At 44.3% G+C, this 10503-nt stretch overlaps 1 protein-coding gene across 3 annotated transcripts in view; it reads left to right on the plus strand.

Annotated features, from left to right (window-relative positions):
- Positions 1-8106, plus strand: part of SLC17A5 (solute carrier family 17 (acidic sugar transporter), member 5) — a 60062-nt gene extending 51956 nt beyond the window's left edge. Inside the window, exons 10-12 of one of the 3 annotated variants that reach the window (XM_011942952.1) lie at positions 227-317; positions 6285-6498; positions 7118-8106. In XM_011942952.1, the coding sequence (XP_011798342.1) occupies positions 227-317; positions 6285-6422 (229 nt within the window). In that variant the 3' untranslated portion in view covers positions 6423-6498; positions 7118-8106. Of the gene's footprint in view, positions 1-226; positions 318-6284 lie in introns of all 3 variants that reach the window. The other 2 variants (XM_011942951.1, XM_011942949.1) reach the window with 2 other exon arrangements.
- Positions 8107-10503: the final 2397 nt, after the last annotated feature.

Below are 10503 nucleotides of genomic sequence, written 5' to 3' on the forward strand. Positions count from 1 at the left end.
AATACAAAACTAGCCCAGCATGATGGTGCATGCCTGTAGTCCCTGCTACTCAGGAGGCTAAGGCACGCTTGAACCCAGGAGGCAGAGGCTGCAGTGAACTGAGATCATGCCACTGCCCTCCAGCCTGGGCCACAGAGTGAGACTCTGTCTCGAAAAAAAGAAGGAAAGAATGAAGCTGTTTAAATGTGTAGCACAATAATAAACTTCTATGAAAATGTTTCTGCAGGTATGCTGGTATCCTCCTGGGCATCACAAATACATTTGCCACTATTCCAGGAATGGTTGGGCCCATCATTGCTAAAAGTCTGACCCCTGATGTAAGTAGATAATTTACTTGTAAACTGGAAAGGTTTTGGAGCTGCACATCTGTGTCAAAGTTCAGTGTATTTTAATTAAGTGTAAAATTCTAAATGTTCTTATGAAATTCTTTTTAGCAACAAAAAGCTAAATGCCTTAATGGATGGGAAAGTATATTTTCAAAGAACACTTTTTGGATTTTAGACAGAACAATAGAACTAAGTCAAATGAAGACGTAGCTGAAACCACACAAGTAGTTAAAAGTTTTGATATTGGCGGGGCATGGTGGCTTATGCCTGTAATCCCAGCACTTTGGGAGGCCAAGGCAGGCAGATCACAAGGTCGGGAGTTCAACACCAGCCTCGCCAACATGGCGAAACCCCTTCTCTACTCAAAATACAAAAATTAGCCAGGTGTGGTGGCACGTGCCTGTAGTCCCCTACTCGGGAAGCTGAGGCGGGAGAATCCCTTGAACCCGGAAGGCAGAAGTTGCAGTAAGCCGAGACCATGCCATTGAACTCCAGCCTGGGTAACAGAGTGAGACCCCATCTCAAAAAAAGTTGTGATATTATACCAGACAAATAATTTTTGTTTTTGATTTGAACAAATAAAAATTGACAGTGTAAAATTATTCAAAAAGTAGGCCCATGAAGGCGAGATATCAGGAAGTCATGTGAGAATTAATGAGGAAAAGTTGAAATAACCGAGAATGTTTAGAGGACCAGAAAATTTGGGAAGACATAATAGGTGTCTTCACATATTTGAAAGGCTACTAAATGTAAGATGGAGACTTATTCTCAGCAGTTCCACAAAGACAGATTGAGAGAAGTTATAAAGAGACATTGGGAAAATTCTTTGTTCAAAGCTGTTACTTTATGGAATGAGCCACCTTAAGGGTTAGTAACCCCTGAAACAGTCAAACATTTATTCATCAGGCATTTCTTAGGTGCTTATTAATATGCTAGATACATGGCCAGGCACAGTGGCTCACACCTGTAATCCCAGCACTTTGGGAGGCCAAGGCAGGCAGATCACCTGAGGTCAGGAGTGTGAGACCAGCCTGGCCAACATGGTGAAACCCCATCTCTACTAAAAATGCAAAAAAGTAGCCGGACTCTGTGGCTTGCACCTATAATCCCAGCTATTTGGGAGGCTCAGGCAGAAGAATCACTTGAACCTGGGAGGTGGAGGTTGCAGTGAGCTGAGAGCATGCCATTGCATTCCAGCCTGGATGACAAGAGCGAAACTCTGTCTCAAAATAAATAAAAAAATAAATAAGGCTTCAAAGGCACCTTTCAACTTTGATTTTCTAACCTTCAAAAAAGGTATATAAGGTATTCTTTAATAGGCTAACTCAAACCTCTGAAAGAGGTAATTTTCTCTTTTGTCTCTGTGATAAAATTAACGCTGTGTGTAATCCTTAGAATTTCAGGACATACGGCCGGGCGCAGTGGCTCACGCCTGTAATCCCAGCACTTTGGGAGGCTGAGGCAGGCGGATCACAGAGTCAGGAGATCAAGACCATCCTGGCCAACATGGTGAAACCCTGTCTCTACTAGAAATACAAAAATTAGCCAGGTGTGGTGGCAGGCTCCTGTAGTCCCAGCTACTCAGGAGGCTGAGGCATGAGAATTGCTCGAACCCAGGAGGCGGAGGTTGCAGTGAGCCGATATCGCCACTGCACTCCAGTCTGGCAACACAGCCACACTCCTTCTCAAAAAAAAAAAAAAAAAAAGAATTCCAGGACATACTTACAGACTTTCTTATTACCAAATATACTGATTTCAGACATATATGTGTTCCCCACAAATAGTGTTCCTATTTCTTCTCCACATCTACCGTTTCTAATTCCTTAAGTGATGCAGTACCTCCCTGTTACTATTTCCTCTCACTTAATAAAAAGGAATGTTGTAGAAATGCTTTTTCTCAAGTTCTGTGTCTCAATATAGACATGTCCAAAATGTTTAACATTGTCCTTGTCCCCATGGAGTGGGGTGGCAACACCAGAACCTAAGTCAGCACACTACCATGTGTTAATTTCACTTACTGATAATGCCAGCACTTCTGCTAGGGAAATATGGATTCCCGAATTAAAGTCTTTTATGTTTACAAGTGGGAACTGTGCTTGATTTGGGATATGTTATAGCATTTGTTTAATGCTGTTAAAAAGATATCATTGTTTTAGCTGGGTGTGGTTTGCACCTGTAGTCCCAGCTACTTAGAAGGCTAAAGCAGGAGGATGCATGAGCCCAGGGGTTTGAGGCTGTAATGAGCTATGATCACGCCCCTGCACTCCAGCCTGGGTGACAGCAGGAGACCCTGTCTCAAAAAAATAAATAAATAAAACTTATTTTATTTTATTTTTTTCGAGATGGAGTTGCACTCTGTTACCCAGTCTGGAGTACAGTGGTGCAGTCTCAGCTCACTGCAACCTCTGCCTCCCAAGTTCAAGCGATTCTCCTGCCTCAGCCTCCTGAGTAGCTGGGACTACAGGCACCCACCACCATGCCCGGCTAATTTTTGTTTTTGGTTTGTGTGTGTGTTTTTTTGTTTTTCTTTTTTTGAGACGGAGTTTCACTCTTGTTGCCCAGGCTGGAGTGCAATGGCGCAATCTCAGCTCACCACAACCTCTGCCTCCCAGGTTCCAGCGATTCTCCTGCCTCAGTCTCCCGAATAGCTGGGATTACAGGCATGCGCCACCACACCCAGCTAATTTTGTATTTTTAATAGAGATGGAGCTTCTCCATGTTGGTCAGCTGGTTTCAAACTCCCAACCTCAGGTGATCCACCTGCCTCGACCTCCCAAAGTGCTGGGATTACAGCAGTGAGCCACCGCACCTGGCCAAAGAAAACTCTAAAGTTTATTATTTTAAAAAAGGAAAAGCACACACTTGCCTTCACAATTATAATTTCTTTCTTTTTTTTTTTTTTGTTTTTGTTTTTGAGACGAAGTCTCACTTGTCCCCCAGGTTGGAGGGCAGTGGCGTGATCTCAGCTCACTGCAATCTTCGCCCCCCGGGTTCAAACGATTCTCCTGCCTCAGCCTCCCAAGTAGCTAGGACTACAGGCAAGTGCCACCACACCCGGCTAATTTTTGTATTTTTAATACAGATGGGGTTTCACCATGTTGGCCAGGCTGGTCTCGAACTCCTGACCTCAAATGATCCACCCGCCTCAGCCTCCCAAAGTGCTGGGATATCAGGCGTGAACCACCACGCCTAGCCTGTAATTTCTTACTTTATGGAATGAGCACTGCCTCAAAACCTTTGTGGCATGAGTCAGCATATAAATAAATAATGCAATAATTAAAATTCAAAGTGTGTCTGAGGTTCGATGTTGTTATAAACAAAACAGTATTCTCTAAAAACTGGTGGAATTTTTGTTAAAAAACAAACTAGGAGCTGTGTGAGACTTCTAGTACAATGATTGATTTTAAGTTCACTCATTGCCTTCAGATAACACTGAAGTATTATTTTATCCCAGAGACCACACAGGGCAGCTTTGTCTTAGTAATCCTAAGAAGCTGTTTCAAACATTTTTCTGGTATAAGATGTAATTATTGACTGATTGCTCCCCAGAATTTAAGATGAGTATCTAAGACTTTTTTTCACTAAAATGCATTCATCTCAGACAAGTATAACCACCACAGGTTATACACCACAGGGTGTTTCTTTCTGCACGTTTCTCCTGTTTTCCCAAATAAATGACCTCCTACTGGCTTCCCAGTGCCTTCTCTTTCACTTCCTCATTGCTAGTTCTACTGCTTGTTTGGGTTTGTTTGTTTTTTGAGACAGGGTCTCCATCGCCCAGACTAGAGTGCAGTGGCGCGATCATGGCTCACTGTAGCCTCAACCTCCCCAGGCTCAGGTGATCTTCTTACCTCAGCCTCCCAAGTAGCTGGGACTACAGGTGTGCACCACCATGTCCAGCTAATTTTTCCATTTTTTGTAGAGATGCGGTTTCACCACCTCGTCCACGCTGGTCTCAAACTCCTGGGCTCAAGGTATCCACCTACCTTGGCCTCCCAAAGTGCTGGGATTACAGGCATCCACCATGCCTGGTCTACTTGTTTGTTTGTTTGTTTGTTTTTTGTGAGACAGAGTCTCACTCTGTCACCCAGGCTGGAGTGCAATGACATGATCTCGGCTCACTGCAAACTCCACTTCCCGGGTTCACGCCATTCTCCTGCCTCAGCCTCCCAGGTAGCTGGGGTTACAGGTGCTGGCCAACACACCTGGCTAATTTTTTGTATTTTTAGTAGAGACGGGGTTTCACCTTGTTAGCCAGGATGGTCTCGATCTCCCGATGTCGTGATCTGCCCACCTCGGCCTCCCAAAGTGCTGGGATTACAGGCACGAGCCACTGTGCCCGGCCTCGTTTTTTTTGTTGTTTGTTTTGTTTTTTTGAGACAGAGTTTCACTCTAACAAGAGTGAACCCCAGGCTGGAGTGCAATGGCATGACCTCAGCTCACCGCAACCTCCGCCTCCTGGGTTCAAGCAATTCTCCTGCCTCAGCCTCCCGAGTAACTGGGATTACAGGTGCCTGCCACCACACCTGGCTAATTTTTGTATTTTTAGTAGAGACAGGGTCTCACCATGTTGGCCATGCTGGCCTTGAACTCCTGACCTCAGGTGATCCAGCCACCTCGGCCTCCCAAAGTGCAGGGATTACAGGCATGAGCCACCACGCCCAGCCCGGCCGTGTGTGTGTGTGTGTTTTTTTTAATGCTACAAATATAGTCACCACTCTGGTTAGACTGAAATTGAAAAAATCCAAAAAATGGTTGTTAAAGGTAGTCACATGACCCAGAAATTTGGATAACTGTCTGATATTTTTATGCCACAGGTTGGATTATACACTGAACAGTTGTCTTACTGACAGATCCCATGTTATATCCTGCTTTGTGTGCCATTCAAGATCTTTTATACTTGCCAGGTCTCTCTCTGATGTCACAGATCCTCAGAGCTGAACTTGAGTTCATCTTAACCATATTTACTTGATCCACCTGACACCTTTCACCTAAGACCCTGGGAGACCGTGCACAGGCATAAAACTTTCTTAGTGTTAGTCAGGCATGATTCGGGGACATACCAGTACACTTTTCATTGAAGTATATCTATCTATCTTCAGTAAACTTTTTATCGAAGTATAACTTTTTTTAAATGCACAAATCCAGGCCAGGCGTGGTGGCTTACACCTGTAATACCATCACTGTGGGGGGCTGAGGCGAGCAGATCACTTGAGCCCAGGAGTTCAAGACCAGCCTGGGAAACATGGCAAAACCCCATCTCTACTTAAAAAAAAAAAAAAAAGCAAAGAAAATTAGCCAGGCACAGTAGCATGCACCTTTAATCCCTGCTCCTTGGAAGCTGAGTTGGGAGGACTGCCTCAGCCCAGGAAGTGGAGGCTGCAGTGAGCCGAGATTGCGCCACTGCATTCCAGCCTGGGTGACAGAGTGAGACTCTGTCTCAAAAATAAAAACAAAAATAAATAAATGCACAAATCTAAAGTGTACAGCTAGATGAATTTCCACAAAGTTAATACAGCTGTGTAACCAGCACCCAATCAAGAAACAGAGTATTACCTCCCTCAGTAAGATCCCAGGTACCACTTCCTGCTATTTTTCCTTCACCCTCAGCAAGAGGAACCACTCTCCCACCTTTTAACCCCATGGATTAGTATGGTCTGACTTTGAGCTTTATATAAATGGAATCATTTAGTATGTACCCTTTTTGTCTGGCTTCTTTTGCTTCACATTTTGTTTGTGAGCTGTATTTATGATGTTGTAGCCCATTCTCATTGCTATACCGTATTCCATTGAACAACTTATACTACTGTCCTAATGCTGGTGGACATTTGGGTTGTTGCAGGGATGGGGCTTTTATGAATAATGTGGCTGTTTTAACAGTCTTGTGACGTCATCTTTTTAATGAAGTGAACTACAAACAAAATTTTATTTCACTCGCATTTTTTTCTTTCTTTATAGAACACTGTTGGAGAATGGCAAACCGTGTTCTATATTGCTGCTGCTATTAACGTTTTTGGTGCCATTTTCTTTACACTATTCGCCAAAGGTGAAGTACAAAACTGGGCTCTTGATGATCACCATGGACACAGACACTGAAGGAACCAGTAAATAATCCTGCCTCTATTAATGTATTTTTATTTATCATGTAACCTCAAAGTGCCTTCGGTATTGTGTAAGCATTCTATGTCTTTTTAATTGTACTTGTATTAGATTTTTAAGGCCTGTAATCATGGAGTATCACTAGTTGCCAGATTAATAAAATGAACCATATTTAATTGTGAATAATATATATGTTAGGACTTCTACTTTAGGTTCACATACCTGCCTGCAAGTCGGGCAACATGAAGTAGGAGAGTTCCGTTGATTTTTTAGGGCCATACTTAAGGGAATGAGCTGAAACAGAGCTCTGAATACCTTTGCTTAATTAAACTAGATGATAATTCTCAGGTATTGATCAACACCTGTTGTTCACTTTCCTAATAAAAACTGTCAGGTCTCTGTGACACTTAGATCTCAAACTTTAGCATCTCCGTGGAGCTGCCATCCACTGTATAATTTGGCCTGGCAACTAGACTGAGGGGAGTGTACCCAGGCAGCTGCCAGGCACTCCCTCCCTGGCTTCAGGGTCAGAGTGCCTAGCATTTATCAGAGGCAGCATCCAAGCCCAGAGCCAGTGTCAACTCTTCGGCTGGTGCCTTTCCTCTGAGGGGCTATTAATGTGTAGATAAAGCTCTGAGTAGGCAGGATCCACTGCTGTGGTCTTGATACATCCTCAGACTTTCCCTTCCCAGCACAGAGGAATATCGGCTGGCATGCAACCTGCAAAAGAAAAGTGCGAAGCGGCCGGGCACGGTGGCTCACGTCTGTAATCCCAATACTTTGGGAGGCCAAGGTGGTCGAATCACGAGATCAGGAGTTCAAGACCAGCCTGGCCAGCATGGTGAAACCCCATCTCTACTAAAAATAGAATTAGCTGGGTGTGGTTGCGGGCACCTGTTATCCCACATACTCAGGAGGCTGAGGTAGGAGAATCACTTGAACCCAGGAGGTGGAGGTTGCAGTGAGCCAAGATCGCACCACTGCACTCCAGCCTGGGCAATGGAGTGAGACTCCATCTCAAAAAAAAAAAAAAAGAAAAGAAAAGTGCGATGCCCAGTCTATCACAAATAAGATCATCCTAGTTTAAATCTACTCTCACATGGACCACAGTATACATTTCTAAGTGCTGTGTTTTGTTTGTATTTTGTAGAGATGGGGGTCTCGTTTTGTTGCCCAGGCTGGTTTTGAACTCCTGGCTTCAAGCGATCCTCCTGCCTCGGCCTCACAAAGTGTTGAAACTACAGGCATGAGCCACTGTGCCCAGCTTGTTCTGTGTTTTTTAAGCTGCAGGAGAATTTTTTTTTAAATTAATTCTCACTGTTTGTTCAGTCTGTCTTCATCGAAGTTTGTGGTTGCAGTTTAAAGTTAAAGTGACGCTTGAAGGCCACATCACCTGATACTAGGGTAATCATCTTTACTTCTGGTTCCTGAAATCATATTTTTCCAGTGGACCATCCTCCAGTGGTTGTGGTTGTTGAGCATGCTTTCAGAGCACCTATGTGGCTTAAAACTTAGCTTATGTTTTGTGTTCAACACTACCTGTAATATTTTAAAACTGATTAATGTGATGTGAATACATTTATGTAAATTTATGTTTAAATTTGTAAATAGTTTTAAATTGCTATAGCAATATTTCCTTTATAAATCATCAAAATAAACCTTTGTGAATTGATTTTTGGATCTGACAGTTTTATGACATTTCCTAGTGTCCACAGTGACTCTTTGACATCTTTTCTGCATCCTGCTAGAGCTCTCGTCTTCTCTACACACATTTCTGCTACCACAGAGCCGAGGAACTTGGGCCTACGAAGGGATACAGCATCAGAAATCTCTGTTGCCATCAACCTACCCTTCCTAGCTCTGAATAGGGTCAAACCTTCTTGCTAAAGCATATGCCCACACTACACTGGTTCTCTCTCTCCCACCTCCTCTAAGGACTTGCTTCAGTAATTCTTCTTTTTATAAATAATTGAGACAGGGTCTTGCTTTGTTGCCCAAGCTGAGCTCAAGCGATCCTCCTGTCGTAGCCTCCCAAGTAGCTGGTATTATACAGGCATATGCTATCACGCCCAGTTAGTAGCTCCTCTTTCATTTACTTCTTCAGTCTCTCCCCTTGTTCTTTTCCTTTTGTCTCAGATATACACACGTCTTCTCTAGTCCTTAAATAAAAATACAGAAGTCTCCTGGGGACAGTAAATCACAAGTATATAGAATATCTCTAATACTCAAGAAACTGGAAAACAATGTGTGATTTATAGATAGATATAGATATAGATTTTCATCCATGGTTCCATGGTTCCTGACTCATAACCCCCATAGCTCTTGTTATGTTGGGCACCTTTAGGCCTCAGAAGCAACCTCAGGAAACAGAATCTCTCTGATCCTCTCCTGCCCTCCCTTCACCTGCTGCTTTTTCTCCCAAGGGAGGAATCTTCCCCCACCATTCTGTCTTGGAACTGGTCATAAAGAAATTCTGTGGCCGGGCACAGTGGCTCACGCCTGTAATCCCAGCACTTTCAGAGGCCAAGGCGGGCGGATCACAAGGTCAGGAGTTCGAGACCAGCCTGGCCAATATGGTGAAACCCCCATCTCTACTAAAAATACAAAAATGAGCCAGGCGTGGTGGTGGGCGCCTGTGGTCCCAGCTACTCGGGAGGCTGAGGCAGGAGAATCACTTGAACCTGGGAGGCGGAGGTTACAGTGAGTGGAGATTGCACCACTGCACTGCAGCCTGGGTGACAGAGCAAGACTCCGTCTCAAAAAAAAAAAAAAGGAAAAAAAGAAAAATTCTGTGGCCTACCCTGTTGGACTATAGGTCATAAGACCCCATGCCCACATTTGAGAAGAGATCCTCTCCATACCCTGGAGGAAGGAATGCCGCACAGAGAGGCCAAGAAGAATCTGGACAGGCCTTGCTGGGTTTCCCTCTGAGTCTTAGTGTTAGATCACACCCTTTCTGTCCAATCACATTTCTTCATGGTTGTTAATCATGACTGTCCAATGAAGTCTCCATAAAAGGCCTAATAAGACAGGGTTTGGGAAGCCTCCTGATAGCTGAACACATGGAGGTTCCTGGAGGGTGACACGCCCAGAGAGGGCCTGGAAGTTCCTCATCCCTTTCCCCAGACATTGTCCTATGCATCTCTTCATCTGTGTCCTTTGTAATATCCTTTATAATAAATGATAAACATAAATGTTTCCCTGAGTTCTTCAAACCACTCTAGCAAATTGATTGAACCAAAAGAGGTGGTTGTGAAAACCTCAACTTGAAGCCAGCAGGTCACAAGTTTCAGAAACCTAGACTTGGGACTGGGGTCTGCAGTGTTGGGCAATCTTGGGGACTGGGCCTTCAACCTGCGGGATCTGATGCTACCTCCAGGTAGACAGTGTCAGCACTGCATTGGGAGACACCCAGCTGGTGTCTGTTGCAGAACTGATTGCTTAATTGGTGTGTGAGGAAAAACCCACACCCTTTTAATCACAGAAGTCTTCTGTGTTTATTGTTGTTGAATGAGAGATTAGAAAAAAACACATTTGGGCTGGGTCCGGTGGTTCACGCCTGTAATCCCAGCACTTTGGGAGACCGAGGTGGGTGGATCACAAGGTCAGGAGATCAAGACCATCCTGACTAACACGGTGAAACCCCGCCTCTACTAAAAATACAAAAAAATTAGCCAGGCATCGTGACAGGTGCCTGTAGTCTCACCTACTCGGGAGGCTGAGGCAGGAGAATGGCGTGAACCTGGGAGGCGAAGCTTGCTGTGAGCCGAGATCGTGCCACTGCACTCCAGCCTGGGCGACAGAGACTCTGTCTCAAAAAAAAAAGAAAGAAAGAGAAAAGAAAAAAACACATTTGTTCCACCGCAGTGGCTCACGCCTATAATCCCAGTACCTTGGAAGGCTGAGGCAGACAGACCACCAGAGGTCAGAAGTTCGAGACCAGCCTGGCTAACATGGTGAAACCTTCTCTACTAAAAATACAAAAAAATTAGCCAGGCATGGTGGCGCACGCCTTTAGTCCTACAAAATACAAAAAATTAGCTGGACATGGTGGTGCAGACCTGCAGTTCCCAGCTAC

This window comes from Colobus angolensis, unplaced genomic scaffold, assembly GCF_000951035.1.
Source record: "Colobus angolensis palliatus isolate OR3802 unplaced genomic scaffold, Cang.pa_1.0 Scaffold213, whole genome shotgun sequence".
Classification (NCBI taxonomy): domain Eukaryota; kingdom Metazoa; phylum Chordata; class Mammalia; order Primates; family Cercopithecidae; genus Colobus; species Colobus angolensis.